Source organism: Manis javanica, chromosome 8 (assembly GCF_040802235.1).
Source record: "Manis javanica isolate MJ-LG chromosome 8, MJ_LKY, whole genome shotgun sequence".
Classification (NCBI taxonomy): domain Eukaryota; kingdom Metazoa; phylum Chordata; class Mammalia; order Pholidota; family Manidae; genus Manis; species Manis javanica.
The window spans coordinates 14,948,014-14,964,274 of NC_133163.1; the positions used below are offsets into that span (position 1 = coordinate 14,948,014).

Here is a 16,261-nt window from a genome sequence, read left to right on the forward strand (position 1 = left end):
ATAAAACTCAATGAACCATGACAGAGGCAGAAAACCTCAAACATTTACATGTAAAATATTAATTCTGAAAAATGAAGATCAAGAGGAAAATGAAAATAGGAAAAGCAGAGTAAAACCAAAGAAATATTAAGGCAAATGAAGACAAGAGCCTCAACAAAGGAAGCTACACAATTTCAAGACACCCTATGGGGGCAGGGTGAAGACAAACAAGTGGCATATTGAGCTTTCAACAAGACGGTAAGGAAAGTAAGTACCCAGGGGGTATCAGATTTGGAGAGTGAAGAGGGGGACTCTCCAAAGTCAGAAGTTCGAAGAGAAGAATGCATTCATTAAAATTCAACTAGCTGCAAGCTCTAAGTTCTATTAGGCTGTATACAACGACAAAACTTACCAACATAAGCTCCTAATTCTTGCAATTTCCCCTTAATGGCACTCTGAGGCGGGAAAAAAGACAAATATGCATGTGAAAAAGGCCGCCCCTGAAAAACAAACCGATTGTAGCGCAGAGGCACTCGGTCGGGCAGCGGACCTCCTGCCCCTCGGCACCCGGGTGGGGGTGGGAAAGGGCCTCGGTCCCCGCCCCCGCCGCGCCACCCCCTCCAGCAGCGACCGGACAGCAGTCAACGGGGGGCCGAGCGCGGCTCTCACCGGCCCCCACGCCTCCTTCCCTTTACCAGCGGCGACTTCTGCCGCGGCCCACTCGCCCACCGAGCTCTCCGAGGCCGCGGCTGCACCCAGGCCCGAGGCAGGCGTGGACAAGGAGGGGCCGCTCGCCGACCCCGCGGCCCGTAAGGAGCGCCCGGCGGCCACCAGGCCGCGGCGTCCAGGCCAGGCCCAGTCCCCGTTACTCCTGACAACCGCCCGCGCGCCGAGGCCTGGCTTCCCGCTCTCGCCCGACCACGGCCTTACCCGGATCTTGCGGCTGATCTCGGTACCGATCTCCATGACTCCCCGGCGGGCGGCAGGCTCAGTCCTACGCAGCGATTCGATTGCCCGCAGCTCCACCGCCGCGGCCGCTCGCTCTGCGTGACCGGTCCGCACCGGCCCGGCGCGCCTGCGCTTGCGCCTGCGCGCACCTGGGCAGCGGAGCCTGAGCTCTGGCGACCTCTGCTGGCGGCAAGGAGAGCAGAGGGATGCGGGTAGCTTAGCTTCGCTCCGCCTGTCCGGGCACGTGGGGAGCTGTTCGTTCTCCCTTTTCCTGGTTCCCATTTATTCATTTTACTCTCCGTTGGAAAATAACAACAAATCAAGTGTGCAGCGGGAAGATCCCTGGCTTTGGCCAGATATACGAGTACGAATCCTGGCTTCACCAACCTTCTGTGTGATATTGGTCTAGATATTTAAACTTCAGTCCTGTTTTCCTACCTGTAAAACAGACTGCCTCTTAGCGGTTGCATTATAATTACACTTGCAGCGAAAGCAGAATATCCAGCTCAACAGAACAAACCCATCATAGACCTTTCTTTAACTCTGCAGCTACCCTGTTTCTCCTGGGTCTGGTTCTGCCTTCCTCCTTCCAAGCCCATCAGTGGCCTTTTCCCAAGATCTAATTCTCATCCTCCTGTTCCTCTCTTTCTGAACCCCCTCCTTTGTAGAACTTGTTATTCTCAGGACTTCAACTGTCACATCTATATAATAATAACAAACGAATTTTTCCATCAGCTGAGTTCTCACCTAAACTCCAGATGACTACAGGCAAACAAACTAAGCATAGAGAGAGGTCGCCCTTCTCCCCCACATCCACTAATTCCTGAAGTGACTTCTATTAGTTGTCCATTGCTGCATAACAAATCACCCCACACTTAGCAGTTTAAAACACAGATTTATTATCTCATGATTTCCATGGACCAGGAGTCTGAGCAGAGCTTAGCTGGGTCATCTGCTCATGGAATCACAAGGCTGGAGTTGTGGTGCCAGGTGGGCTGTGCTCCCATCTGGAGGCATGACTGAGGAAGAATTCACTTTTAAGCTCATTCAAGTTATTAGCAGAATTAATTTCTTTGCAGCTTTATGAGCGAGGGCCTCAGCTTTTCCCTGGCTGTTGTTTGAAGGCCACCTCAGGGAATAGAGATTGCCCACAGTCCCTTGCATGGGCTCCTTTCTCCAACATGGCTACTCACTTACTCAACCCTCAAAAGATAGTATCTCAGCTCAGCAAAGGCCCAGTTCCTCTTTTAAGGGCTTTCATGATTAAGTTGGAGCCACCCAGGGCCTGACCCCCAAATCAACTGACTTAGGGCATAATTACATCTGCAAAATCCCTCATCTTTGCCAAATTCATCAACTTCAAGCAAGTCACAGTTGCTGCCCACACTCAAGGGTGGGGATTATTCAGGGTGTGAACTGCAAGCAAGGGCAGGAGTCAAGGGGCCCCCTGGGGTCTATCTGGAGCTTGCCCCTTCATTTCATGTAATTCTTTTTTTCTTCTGAGTCTCTATAGCATCTATGTGGAAGCAACTAGTACGATACTTAATATACTCTCTGTAATGTTAATTTCATGTGTGTGCTTGCACTAACAAAATTATAAACTTGTAGTTCTATATTAACCCAAAATTTCTTTCAGGACGCTAGACACACTAGTAAGCACTTATTAAATATTTGTAGGACAAAATTAATTACCTAAATTACGAAATCATCCCTCATGGATAAATCCAGTGATCATGCACTCATTCAACATTGATGAGAGGCGGTGGAGCTGAGTGAAGGAGATCAAGAACACTGCAATCAGACCGTCTGGGTTTGAATCCCAGCTCCTACTTCTGAGACCTTAGGCAAGTTGTTTATCCTTCCTGTGTTTCTGTTTCCTCATCTGTAACAGAAGTACGATACCAGTTTCTCCTTTATAGTGGTATGATGAGAAGGAAATAAGTATTTGGGAAGCATTTAGAACTGTGCTTGGCTCATAGTGGCACTATGTTTGGCGATTAAAAATTAAATGCCTTCCCTGCACGAGATACTGTGGTAGGAGCCAGAGCAGAAAGATAAACAAGACTGAGTCTCTGCTTTCATGACACTCATGACCCAAAAGACAGGTACATTATTTCTATTTCTTTATCTGCTGATTGAGAACTAAGAATGAAAACTCATGTTTTACCACTACTGGGTACAAAATCCTTAGTCAATATGTAGATAATATTGAAATAATATTTTAGGAATAGACAATGCATCATTAAAATGTATTGGAAATAGGGAAACTTTACTGAAAATGTGTTCAAGAAAGAGTTAACTTTTAGGACATTTCACTCAAAACTATGGAAAAAGTTTAGCAGGCTGCTTAAGAATTCACACATTTACATCTCAGGAGTTGTAGTGTCTGGATTATTGGGGTCACCCCCTCAACCAACAATGGTGTTCAGTGGTACGACAGTGTTCCAGGTGCTTCCCTTAAGATGGTGCTTCATAAACCACATGGCATCCACAGGAAGATGGACACGATGCCGAGAGAAACCATCAAAGGGACTACAGGTAATTTGGCTTGGAAAACACCAAGCTGGACCAAGAGAATTCTTTCCTAGGATGGAAGGGCTTTCCAGTTTAGAAGGAAGGACATATTTTGCTATAGGGGATACAATGAGGACTAGATTTCAAGGCACCACAGTGTCCACTAAGAGGGCTCTCGGCTATCTTTCAAAGAGAGAGGAACTAAGAAGAACATTGGTTTTGGAGTCTGAGGGGCCTGAGTACCTCCTCCATGGAGACTGAGTCCCTCATCTTTGCCAAATTCATTAGCTTCAAGCAAGTCACAAGTTGGGGAGGAGGAGGGTGGAGGGAAGAGGTGGGAGTCTGGGGGTAGTTTTCTCCAGCCTGGAATGCTTTTCTTTTCTTTTCCTTGAATGCTGATGACCTTTTGTTTTGTCCTTCAGACAGCCAGAAGCTAATCATAGTGATATACCAGTCATTACCACTCTATGTAGACTATATATCCATTAGTATATGTGCCTACTAGCATATATATATATATATATATATATGTATGTATGTATAAAACCTCCACCTACTAGAATTATATGTTCACCTGTTTCTCATATAGTGAGTCTTTGAGGACAAGGCATTTTATTTACCTTTCTCTTTGCAGTTTCTGGCGAGCAAGGAGCGCACAAGCTTTTTCAATAGTATCACATGGCATGTCTGCCCTTGGATTAAAAGCCCTAGGTGTTGGGAATTATAGTTACAGTAGTCACTTTTCCTACTGAAGCTGACATAGTTTTCTCCACTTTCTTGTCCATTTGAACAAATATATTACCAACACCATTATTTCTCTGATGTCCTGGGGAATCTATCCTTTACATTCTCCCTCTTTTGCAGGTGAAAAGTTGCAGCACCTAATATGATACTGAGTGTGACATGCAGCGCACACAGTGAGGATTCAAAAGACCAAAGGAGATTCCACCTTCCTAAACTCTGGCTCCCCCTTCCCCTCCCACAAGGCATCATTACCTCTATGGGGTTCGGCATTCATTCCATTTAGATTCTTGCAGAGGATGGGAATTTATATAGCGAAGTATAGTAAGTACTTGCCAAGCTATTAGACTGATTCTTGACTTCTAAGAAAACAGTCAATGTGCCACCAATTCCTTCCCTTTTATTGAGCATCTTCTTAGTACAGGACTTTAAAAAAATTTTTAGTTAATTGATTTTAATAAGAATTACCTACACACAAAAAAAGCATTTATAATATGCCACTCTCTGGGCAGCAAAAGAAGGTAAAATACAGATATGCAATTGCTTATTTACTTCCAGATTATCTCCAGATGGATACACAGGATTATGGTTATACTGGTTACCCATTGGCTGGGTGTCTAGCAGGTAGGAAGGGAAGCTAACTTTTCACTTATACCCTTTTGTATCTTTTGGAGTTGAACCATATAAATTATTTCACTTCCTTCATACACACTAAGGCCAATAATCTCTTTCTAACACTTTGAAGGGGTTGTTCAAAGGGCTCCTCACAGGGATGTTACTGTCAAATTAACATAGTTGTGGGACAATAGAGCTTAAATACTTGGTCAGTAATCAGTAAATGACACTTGTGGATCGTGAGGGAGGAAGTTTAACTCAGTTGTGTAATATCACTTATGTTTTATGACCATTTTCTATTTTTAAAATTCTTTTATTGTCTTCCCAATTTGATTTACAAGTTTTTATTTAGTGACTATTCTGTGCCCAGAGTGTCCTAGGAGTTCTAGGAGATATAAAAGAAGCCCGCATGAAAAAGTTTTTTAAATTCTTGCCAAGTGTGGGCATCACTGTGGAATGGGGTGGAGAAGGCTCTCTTGGAAGCAGAGAGCCCTTGAATCGAGGCTTGGAGAGAAAGGGAAGGTGTAGACAAATGGGAGGAGAGCAGGAGGTGCTCTCCGCCAGGAGAAACAGCTTGATGGGGGCACTCAGGGAAAAGTGAGAAATAGGATGGTCAGAGAGGCTGAGGCCAATTTAGAAAGGCCCTAACGGTCAGTCAGAAAAGCTTGGCCTTGGGGCCCAGTGGAAATGAAAAACCGGAGAGGTAAACCTGGTATTAGCAGAGGACAGAGTTGAGAAACCAGCTGCAAGGGGACCACCCTAGTTGCAGTAATCCGATGTAGAATGGGGAGGGTTTGGATTAGAATGGGGGCGGGGGTAGAAAGGCAAGGAAGAATTTGTAATCATTTCAAAGGAGAAAATCTCAGATTTTGATGATAGGCTGGAGATGGGAAAGGGAGAGGAGACACACATTATTTCAATTGTTCTAGTTTAAGAGACCAGCAGAGTGACTCGTTTTCATATCTCTTTTCCTTCCTCACACAGAAATTCACTCCCTCATAGCATCCGGTTGAAATATCAATGACAAACAGAACTGATACATTTTTCTGTTAGAAACATACGTCGTCTTATTTACCTTTGACCTCACGGCAGTATTGACTCTGCCCTGTTTTGCTCCCCCATAGCACTCAGACGTCCGTGACGTCACCACCCACTCAGGCCTCTTTTGTACCGTGTAGGTGCCTCCTGGAGGTGTGTTTATCACCCACTGGACCAGCAGTTCTTTGTGCGCAAGGATCATGCCTTATGCATACATAGTAAGTACTGAGTGTTAGTTAATTGTTTAAGAAAACAAGATTTAAATGAAATGTAGCATTAAAAAGTTCTCCAGAAACAACAGTATTTCTTTTAAAATATATCATTCAAGTTGAAATTTACATAACAAAGCTTCCTTGTTCAATCGCTCAAACCATGTGCCAAGTAAAAATCAAACACCCTGTTGTGATTGTGTTAGGGTCACACAGGTTTATTCCTTGGCTTGAATGTTGCCTTACAGTAATAATAATGCAGTGTACCGTGTAATAAACAACACTGCAAATGGGGCCGGAAATCAAACACTTCACATATATTTTACATAAGTTACTGTATAATGATTATTACCATTCCCATTCAATAGGAGAAGCAGCCACAGATAAGTTCAGGTATTTGCACAAGGCCACCCAACTATTAAGTATTGACGCTAAGGTTTGAACCCAACCCAGGTAACTTGGCCCTGGAGTTCTCATCTTTAAAAGCTTTACTCTTTCCCGGATATGTATACAGCTCTTAGGGAGTCAGAAGGGATATTAGAGGCATATCAAGCTCTTGGAGGAAGGGGATTTTCCCACTCAGAACTATCAGTGTTTTTCTTTTTTCATGGGGTATATCCTTAAACGTATGCAGTGAAGGAAAAAAAAGGATTATCTGAATTGTTTTACAAAAGTAAACGAATAACTTCAGCAATATAATAGCCTTTTAAAGACCGCCTAATAACACAGAAAAAAACTCTTTACCTGGAACCAAAATATCCCCTTCCACTCCTTTTTATTCAAAGACTTGCTTTATTTGGAAACTCTTTAAAATAAGTGGTCATATGATTAAAAAAAGAAGCGGCGCGCCCCCTCCCCGGTGGCCGGGCGCAGCTGTCCGCGCCTCCCCCGCACCCCGCCGCCCGCATTCCAACTCTCTGAGGTCACGGGCCGCCACCGCCTCCCCGGATCCGCCCGCCCGCCCGGCCCCAGGGGGAGGGACGCCCGGCCCCGGCTGCCCCGGCTGCCCCGCTGCTCCGGCCGCGCGTCCCGGGCCCGTCCGTCCCTCTTCCTGCCGCCCCGGCCCCCGCCCGGTTTCTTTGTGCGGCGCTCCTCGCAGGCCGGTCCCACCTCCAGGCCTCTCCCCTCGCCGCCGCCGCCGCCGCCGGACTCTGCCCGGGGGAATGGTCCGCGGGCCGAGTTTGGGGAGCCAGGAAGTGAGGCGTGCGAGCCCCATGAGCGCGCCGCGGTGCGGGCTGGCGTGCGGGCGCGGCTGCTGCTGCTGCTGCGCCGCGGGGCCCCGGCAGGCGGGCCGCTGAGCCGGGCGCGCGGCCCCGAGGATGAGGGAGCGGGAGCAGGTGAGGGCGCGGGGCCCCGGCCGGCCGGCGGCTGGCGGAGCACCGAGCCATGGGGTGTGTCCCCAAGCGGGGACCCAGGAGCCCGTCGGCCAGCCCCGCAGTCCCGGAGCGTAGGTCCTGGCTACCAGATCCACAGCAGGAGGGTAACAATGAGAAAAGTCTTCCCTTTTCAGGTTCTCTTTGATCTAATTTCTAAAGGGGTCTTGAACTTCTATTCTGAACTCGTCTGATTGTTGACGCTTAATTCTGGATCACGGGTTGGAAAGTCTTGGGTATGTTGTGCCTCTCGGAACGTTAAGGGAGAAATTTGTCAGATAACTGGCGAGAAGGCGAGGAGGGAAGGACTGTGTGATGATGACTTGTTTTGTTTTTGGAGTGGAGTGTTTACTCTGGAGAAAGGAATTCTTGGGTGTGCAAATTCCGACTTGTGATTTCTGCAGTTCCTGATTAGATTGACTGTTGGCATGCTCGTCCTGTTTACTTTCTTCCAAAGAAAGCCCTATAATAGTATGTGCTCGCAAACACATTCAAAACACTCCTTGTGCTCCAAGTGACAACCGCTGTATGTTTGCTTAATAGTTGCTGACAGATTTTTTTTTTAAGTTCGGGGTATGACGTTGATTTTACTCCAAATGTAGTTATGTTTTGTTTCTAGAGCATTTTATTCTTGGGTATCTCTGCCTAAATGTTTTGTCCATGAGAAATACACTTGATACAATGCTATATAGATCTATATATTGTCTAAAAGTGTCACCTACTCACTTTTAGTTAATACTTTGTTTTAAAGCATTATTGGCAAAATTGCATGTGGTAAGGACCTTAGCAGCAAGGGGGTACACTATAAAGCTGAGAGTGTAAGTGTATTTGAGAAACTTTTGAAAGGGGGTGTGAACAGAAAACATTAAAAGAATTCACAAATATTTCAGACTGCCTTTTAAAAACTTGAAACAATTTAATATGCATCTCGTACTACATAAGAGATGGTTTTGTAGAAAAACAAAGTATCTCCTAGTTTTTCCCTTCAAAAGCTAATTATGCATCATGTTTAGTAGTTAGATAAGTTCTAATTCCAGACCCAAGTACCGTTCAAATTACTGCATATCATTTTACACCTGAAAGAGAACTCCCAAAAAGCATCTTAAATTTCTACCCCTCTATTCAAACATTCATAACTTTATAACATCATTTGTAGCAAACGCTGTACATAGATGGGTAAATCGTTGATAATTTTGTAAATTATTAAGCAGAACATTATTTTAACACTGTAGGGTTTATATATTAATAAGGAACAAGGAAGCCATTCTTAGGGATAGATTTTTGGGGAAAAAAATGTATCTGATACATAAAGGTACACCTCCCACCCTTTTTAATTAGTATATATAACATCTACCAAGAAACCCAAAACAAAACAAAAAACCAAATACATTGGCTTTTCTTTATCCCTAATGTATAACTTTGCATCTCATGCAGAGTTGAAAGTTTTACTGTTTGCTTAATCAAAGCTTAGTTAATAATTAAGTAATGTAGTATAGTATCTGCTGTCTTCAAGGCATAGTTCTTTGTAGTGAAAAGACTGCCATATTTGAAGTCCCTAAACATTCATTTTTCATCTACATATATAGAGTATCTTGTCTCTTCATCTATACTACTTAATCTGTCCTGTTTCCAGTTAATTCTAATTTGTGTGTAGTATTGAAATCCACCACTTTCTTTCTTGAGATATTTAGTATGTCATGCATATATAATTCTTTAAAATTTATACAAACACTGAAGGCTCATTGGGCAGTTTTCTAGTTAAAAGCTTATTATTCAAGATTCTCATTTTATTTTCTTTCATTTTGCCTCAATTACATATTTAATTTATACCTGACAGCAAAGAGCATCAAAAACTTCAGGTGGAGACTGTACCTTTTACAAATACTGTTTTTCCCCTGCTTAGCAAGGTGTATTTACCTACAGAAGGCACTCAGCAAATGCTGTTAAATAATACAGTACATTAGGTCCAGGTTCTTTTCCTTCTGGCCTTCCTCTATTGCTTGTTCTTTATTTTTTCTTTCCCTATCTGGTGATGACCAGAGCTCAAAAACCAAAACACAAACAATAACACCACCACCACCCGAAAACCATGGTTCGGTCCTTACTAGAGATGCAGCCCTGTGTGTAATTATAGCATGCTTTTAATCTCCTAGGGCAGCGGCGGCTTAAGAATCGTCTTAGATTTCTGACAGTGCCCACTACACTCTCTTGTACTGAAACGCAATACAGTTTTGTGGAATGGATTTAAAAAATGTTAAAGTTGGCAGATGTAGTGTATTAGCTAAACCCTATTTTCTATCTCTGCCAACCCTCATCCACGAGTGCCCATCACCTCTGGGGCTGACACGCAGTCAGAAAGTGGAAAGGAGCAGAGTACTGGGAATGAGGTATCTGGGATTGCCTCCCAATTCAGGCCATCCTAGTGTGAAGCTGAGAAAGCCGCTTCTCCTCTCGAGGCCTGGGTTCTAAATCGCCCGATGAGAGGACTGCGGGCTGGGGGTAGGACCCTGCCTCTCCGTGCAAGTTCCTCGCCCAGGTTCAGGGTAACCAGCCATGGCCTAGCCTCGCTGAACGATTCATCCTCGGGGCCACACTCTGCTTAGTAGAAAACGTAGGTTGGGAACTGTCCCGGGTCATTCAGTAGATAATCCAGATTTTGTCGAGTCTTGTACGGGGGCAAAAAAAATAAGCCAGTGTAAAAATTCCAACTGTCACTCACGCCATTTGCTTCGGCTCAGGAGTTACCATCAACAGGCCTGTTTGAAAACGCGTATTTGGGGCGTCCTGAGGCTCCAAATCGGTAATCGGACTGGCCCCACTCAAATTTTTTACTGGCTTGTGGGGCTCCAGCCGGGTCCTTATAAGATCCCTCCCGGGGCAGGCAGCTAGTCCTTGTCTAGTGCTTCCGTCCGGAAACGTCGTCGCGGACGGAGGGTTCCGGGCCAACCAGACTGAGCGTGGCCGGGAGATACAGCCGGCTCTTCTGGAGGGAGGGCACAGGAGGAGCGGACGCCAGGCTCTGCGCTGTTCCCTCGGCGTCCTGGGCTTGCTGGGCCGCATCCGCCCCTCGTCACCCCAGGATGGCGTTTAAGGCCTCGCGTGCCTGCTCTTCTGGGCTGCGGTCCCGCTTAGGTGAAGGCCCCCTGCCTCTTCAGGCCTTTCCACCCGGAATGGAGCTGGGGCCTCGCTTTTCAGAACTAACGTGCTTCTGGTGGTAATCTGATAATAAGCATTTGTAGGGTCTTTTATGATTTGTTTATAAATAAATCAGTTTGGTGGCGTAAATATTTATAAACCAGAAAGGGGTCTACAAATGCTTGTTAGGTGCCTCACCTCACAGTTGCCATATGTTTGAGGGGATCATTCCTCCCATTTGGATTCAAGGTTAATTTGCCTAATGGGACTGAAGATCGCTCTTTTGGAGGTATTTTGCAGTTATCTCACTCAAGGACTCAAGAACCATGACATTTGGAGTACTGGGGAATCAAAAGGAGTTAACTATGAAAAAACAAAACTTTAACATAAGTAGAGGACCCCGAATGCCAGCTACTAAATTTGGGGTTACAATAGTGCCAGCCATTATCTCATTTAATCCTGAAGATAGCCACAGGTTATCACTATGGTGGGGTTGAGTGAGGGTGGAGCCTGACCCAGGACCTAACACAGCCCTGATGATAAACTCCATGCTACCAGATCCTGTTAATGCCTCCTTTTTCCAGGAGAGAGGGAAACCTTGCTCTTGGGATATAGCTTTATTGATTTTTATTTTTAAAAACAAAGTCCAGAGTTGCTATTGCCAATTGTACCCCGTGTTCCTCTCTCCTCAGCACTGGCGTGGATGCTGCCTTCACCAGGCCTTTGGAGACTCAGTTGCTTTTTAATGGCCGCAGCAGCTGCTGGGTGAGCAGCTGCAGACTGTACAGTACTCCTGTCAGGAAGATCGCCTTCTCCGGCTGTTACCACCCCTGGATTGGTGGCGCTTTTCCCTCTTTAGCCCTCCACTCTTGAAGGAGAAGATGCCACTGCCATTTGGATTGAAATTAAAACGCACCCGGCGCTACACAGTGTCCAGCAAAAGCTGCCTGGTTGCCCGGATTCAACTGCTTAATAATGAGTTTGTGGAGTTCACGCTGTCTGTGGAGAGCACTGGTCAGGAGAGCCTGGAGGCTGTGGCCCAAAGACTGGAGCTGCGGGAGGTAAGCCCCCAAAAGCCTTCTTTGGCCTGGCTTGGCTCTGCTTTCCAGCCACTTTAATGCATGCTGGCTGTGTGTTCTCAAAGTGTATTCCTGGCCAGCCATGAGATCTGAGCTGAGCCTGCAAGCTCTCCTCCCCATAAAGAGGGAATAGACACAGAGGAAGGGGTCTCTCCTTGCATATGCCGCATAAGAGAATTAACAGTGCCCGGGTTTTGAAAATATCTAGTGTTCTCCCAAAATATTACTTAGAATCAAATATGAATGAATGTTGGATTATCCAAGTTCCTGTTTTCCAGTATAATCCCAGTGGTCCTCCTGATCTAGGGAAGTTTACTGACTTCATTCTTTCATTTAACATCCATCAACTATTATGCACAGGCCGAGCCAAGGTTCTAGAGACATATTGCCTGAATTTGAATTCTGATTTTCCCCAACTAGTTGATTAACCTTGGGTAGTTATGTGACTTCTCAGAGCTCCAGTTGCCTCGTCTGAACCGTGGGGATAACAGTGGTGCTCAGAGTAGTTGTGTGATTTAATGTATGTAAAACCATAGCTCTAATAACTAGCAACCATAGGGAAGTTTGCCCTGGAAAGCCCCTAATCCAGTGGGTAGGAAGTTGTGGAGTCCTCAAGTAAGCACATAATGTCTTAAGTTTAAATGCTCTGTAAGGCCTATGGAGAAATGGGCTCTAATTAAACCTAGGACCCTGCTAGTCTTTGGCTGCCTGGTTCTGGGGTAAGAGAAAGCTGGAGAAACTGGTTATTCCACTTAAATGCCCATGTTATATTCCTAACTGTAAATCCCACTCATGCTGTAGTTGATAAAAAGTCAGGAATAGATAAACTGCCCCTGGCGACCATCCAATAGTTTGATCATAAAATATCAAAGACCTATTAAGTGCCAAGCATGTATGTATCAGGAGCTCACCCTAGTGTTGATACCAGTAAGAAACACATGATTCATGCTATGCTAAGGGCATGTAGAGGGTACTGTAGACCATAGGGAGAGGCAGCAAAGGGAAAGCTTTCCGGCATGTGATAACAGCTGGGACCTGAAGGGTGGGCCAGGGTCGTCCTGTCAAGGGCTGGAAAAGACTGTTCCAGCAAAGGCGCTGCACAAGGCCAGAGACAGAAGGCAGGTACTCTACCTGGAGCCTGAAGTGGGGACGGGGGAGGTTGCAAGCAGGGACCGTGTAATGCCAGGCTTTTTAAAAAGGGTTTGGACTTGTCCTGAAAATAGTAGGGAAGTTAGTGAAGGACTTTTTAACAGGGTGTGTTGTGATTGTTTTAACAAAGAATGAGCCCTCTGGAGAGTGATTAGAAGGGACTAGTTGTATTGCAGATGGTCATCACTTGTATTTGGATGGGGATAATGTATGGAATCTGGAGAGATACATGGCACCTACCTACCCAGTGTCAGGGAAGGGCTAGCTAGGGGTCCAGGTTTGATACTCAGGTTTCCATTAAATGGTGGGGACTGTAACTGAGAGGGGAAACATAAAAGGAAGAGCAGGTTTGAGGGGGAAGAGGAGAGGTGTGTTGAGAGTTCAATTCTGGAAGTACTGAGCTTGAGATGCCAGTTGGAGACGTTGAGTGGGCAGAGGCGTGTGTGGGTCTGGAGCTCAAGTGAGAGATCCAGACTAGAGGGGAGAGATTTGGAAATCATCAGTTTAGGTCGTTTAGTCGAAGCTGGGAGGAGAGTATGAGGCTGTTCAGGAGAGATAAAGACTTAGCAGACCCTGGTTGAATAGAGGAGGGAGAGGCGTGGAAGGAAACTGAAGTGGAGCATCAAATCAGGAGAGCCAGCTTCAGTGTCTGGTCCTGCTTACCTGCATTTATTCCATCGTTTTTGCTTCCTTCATCCAGTTTTCCTTTTCTGGTTTCTTTTTCCTATAATTTCTTACTCATGCACCAGGTCTGCCTACAACCACTACAGAGTCAACTTCTTGGAACTGTGATTAATTGATTTTAGTATCCAGAGTACAAGGCATGGAAGGTGCTCCAAACTACAGGTTGAACTGAGCCCACAGGTGTCAGTTGTTTCCTTCTTTGTTAGTTAAGGAGTCCAGAGAAGTTGCCATCACTTGTTGAGGTTCTCAGATGCAGGAACAAGTGACTTCATATAGTTGTGGGTACATAATGGAACTGGTTTTTAACAGAAGAGTAGAGTGCTTTGAGAGGAAGCAGGTTCAGTCCCTAGCAAATGTCTTGCCCATGGATAGACAGTTCCACCATTTTCAATGTTTAATGATAGTTATGGCTAGAAAGTTAGTTTGTTCCGCAATCTTTTCCTTTCAAAGCTCTGCTCTATTTCATGTAAACACATAGGTAGAGCCCTGGGCCTAATCTTATCTAATGCCTGTTCAGAAAGAATCCGAGTCAGGGTAACACCTGTTCCTTAGCTTGCATCCGTACATCCCTTATGAGATTCATACCAGGAGATATTGGAATGTTGTTACCTTAAACTATTCTCCCATGAAGCAAACTTATTATCTTAGCATGTAGATTTGGTTGATAAGCTTTGTTACTGCGCAAATTTAAATTGGAGAAGTCGTCTTTTCTTGCTTAATTGAATACCATTTCACTTCTCTAATGGCAATTCTAAGGGCTGTACAATAATACTAACACAGTGCTATCCAGGGGCTTCAATTATGTTGGATGTGTGGGTATGATGTTTGCTTGTCAATTTTCATATAATTTTTTTTAATGTCTGAAGGATTCTATAATATATCAGGATACTAAAACCAGAACGGTTAATATGTTTGTATCCAGGGTAGTTAACTTGGAAGAAGTTCTTTCTGAATTCATCATACTTGAACTACAGAGAGTGACTTTTAAAAATGGGGAAAAAAATTATCCCCCATAGAAAAATATTGCTGTTTATTATAGCAGCAGCCTCTCAAAACATTTGAAATTCTGTGCATATCATTCTGAGTTTCAAAACACTTTTTCAAGAAAGGCCATGTAAGTCTACCGAATTTAAGGGGAATTTGAAAACTTTGTGTCCAGCTTTGAAAGTATTTGTTACAGAGGTGGTGAGACAAAGCATCAGCTGGGCACAGCCCCTCTCGTGGGGTAGTATACCTCGATGGAATTGGTACAGTCTCGAGTGAGGTGATCAGGCTTAAAACCTCCTGTCTCAGGGAGTAAGACCCAAGCTACTCCAGGTCCCTGAGAAAGATAGTTAAGACCGGGATGCAAGTGTAGTAGTCGCAATGAGATACAGAGCTGCCCAGGGCCCCAGGTACGTGTGTCCTTTGGTCAGGCCCTCATCACCCCTCAGGCAGGCCACGTGGGAGCCAGAGTGAACAGGAGTTGATCGGTGTGTGTGGGAATCAGATAATTCAGGTTGTCCTGAAAGCCTAACATATCTTCATATGGGGAATGGTACTGCCCTCGGGACCAGACAAGCTCCTTTGAGTCTGCATCCCCTTTCTGGGCAGTTATCAGTATGTGACTTTGGGAAAATTACTTAATTTCCTAAATCTGTTTTTCATCTTGAAATTGGGTATAATGGTAATATCTACTTGATGGTGGTTGTGAGGATTTAATATTAAGTATAAAAACATTTAGCAGAGGATCTGGTATATAGGAAACTCACTAAGTGTTACTCTTCATTACTGTTGTTACTGTTATTTGTGACTTCCTTTCCATGATTCAGTGACTGACCAACTTCTCTTCAAATTAACTCTTCTGTAAATATCTTCGTTGGTTCCTCTTAGGAAGAGAATAGGGCTTGTGGTAAAATGTCCTCACAGTAAAAACAAGTAGAGCAGCCACTGGTAATCATGCTTCCTATGTTACTAAATCATTTAAGATTGTGGTATGCTATTTTAATTTAGCAGTCGTATTTGAACCTCTATTTCCATACTAGCTGAAATTAATTTGTACAGTGTTACTGCCTCATTGCCCAAAAAGGAAAAAACAGAGCTTCATTAGGTTTTTATTTCTCTATTGGTCTTTCTTCCTCTTCCTTCCACCTAACTTCTAGGATTAAAAGAAAACGTTATATGGAATTTTGGATTAAGGTTTATATCTTTTTCCTTAGGATATGTCTTAAGAATTCTTTGAAAATCTTACATTTCATAATCACATTTTTATCATGTTGTCATGGGTTTTAGTTAGATTCATTATAAACTGTTATTTCTTATATTCCTTTATCTTAAGGTGCTTATTCAGCTTAAATTTATATGTGGTTGGAGGATTTTTTTTTTTCTTGTTTTAAGTTTTTAAATCTCCAGTTAGGAAATAGGGACGTTATTAAGCCCTGGCAGCCTTAACTTTCATGTTTTTGCTATGATACGTTATGTGTTAATTGTATAACGAACTCTAGAGGGCCATTTTCTTTGAGCCCTTTCTGAGTGTTTTGTGTGTGGGGAGGGGAAAGAGGAGCAATCTCATTTTTTCTACATAAATGGCTTTCCTACATAACTGCAGTTTTGAAGTGGAGATCAATACTGAGCCACCCCTAAAGTTACCTCTAAAGCATTTTGTTAAATAAGGTGAAAAGTCTAGCACAATTTTAAAGTTCTTACTATGGTCTCTCATTTTAAATTCTATTTTATAGTCCTTGATATTTGGTTATTCTGTTGTGATTTATCACAGATCCTCAGAAAATGGACTTAATTTGTATTTGAAGTGCATCCC

At 44.3% G+C, this 16,261-nt stretch overlaps 2 protein-coding genes across 17 annotated transcripts in view; one reads left to right on the top strand and one right to left on the bottom strand.

The window, feature by feature from the left end:
- The window catches only part of ZC3H14 (zinc finger CCCH-type containing 14), a 36,375-nt gene extending 35,303 nt beyond the window's left edge, over positions 1-1,072 (bottom strand). For 11 of the 12 annotated variants that reach the window (XM_017679878.3, XM_017679877.3, XM_036991905.2 and 8 more), the window contains exons 1-2: positions 910-1,072; positions 392-434 (exon numbers count right to left, since the gene is read on the bottom strand). In XM_017679878.3, the coding sequence (XP_017535367.1) occupies positions 392-434; positions 910-945 (79 nt within the window). In that variant the 5' untranslated portion in view covers positions 946-1,072. The remainder of the gene's footprint in view (positions 1-391; positions 435-909) is intronic. The other variant, XM_017679874.3, reaches the window with a different exon arrangement.
- A 6,168-nt stretch (positions 1,073-7,240) lies between these two features.
- The window catches only part of PTPN21 (protein tyrosine phosphatase non-receptor type 21), a 70,970-nt gene continuing 61,949 nt past the window's right edge, over positions 7,241-16,261 (top strand). For 2 of the 5 annotated variants that reach the window (XM_036991565.2, XM_036991569.2), the window contains exons 1-2: positions 7,241-7,381; positions 11,245-11,613. In XM_036991565.2, the coding sequence (XP_036847460.1) occupies positions 11,434-11,613 (180 nt within the window). In that variant the 5' untranslated portion in view covers positions 7,241-7,381; positions 11,245-11,433. The other 3 variants (XM_036991567.2, XM_036991566.2, XM_036991568.2) reach the window with 3 other exon arrangements.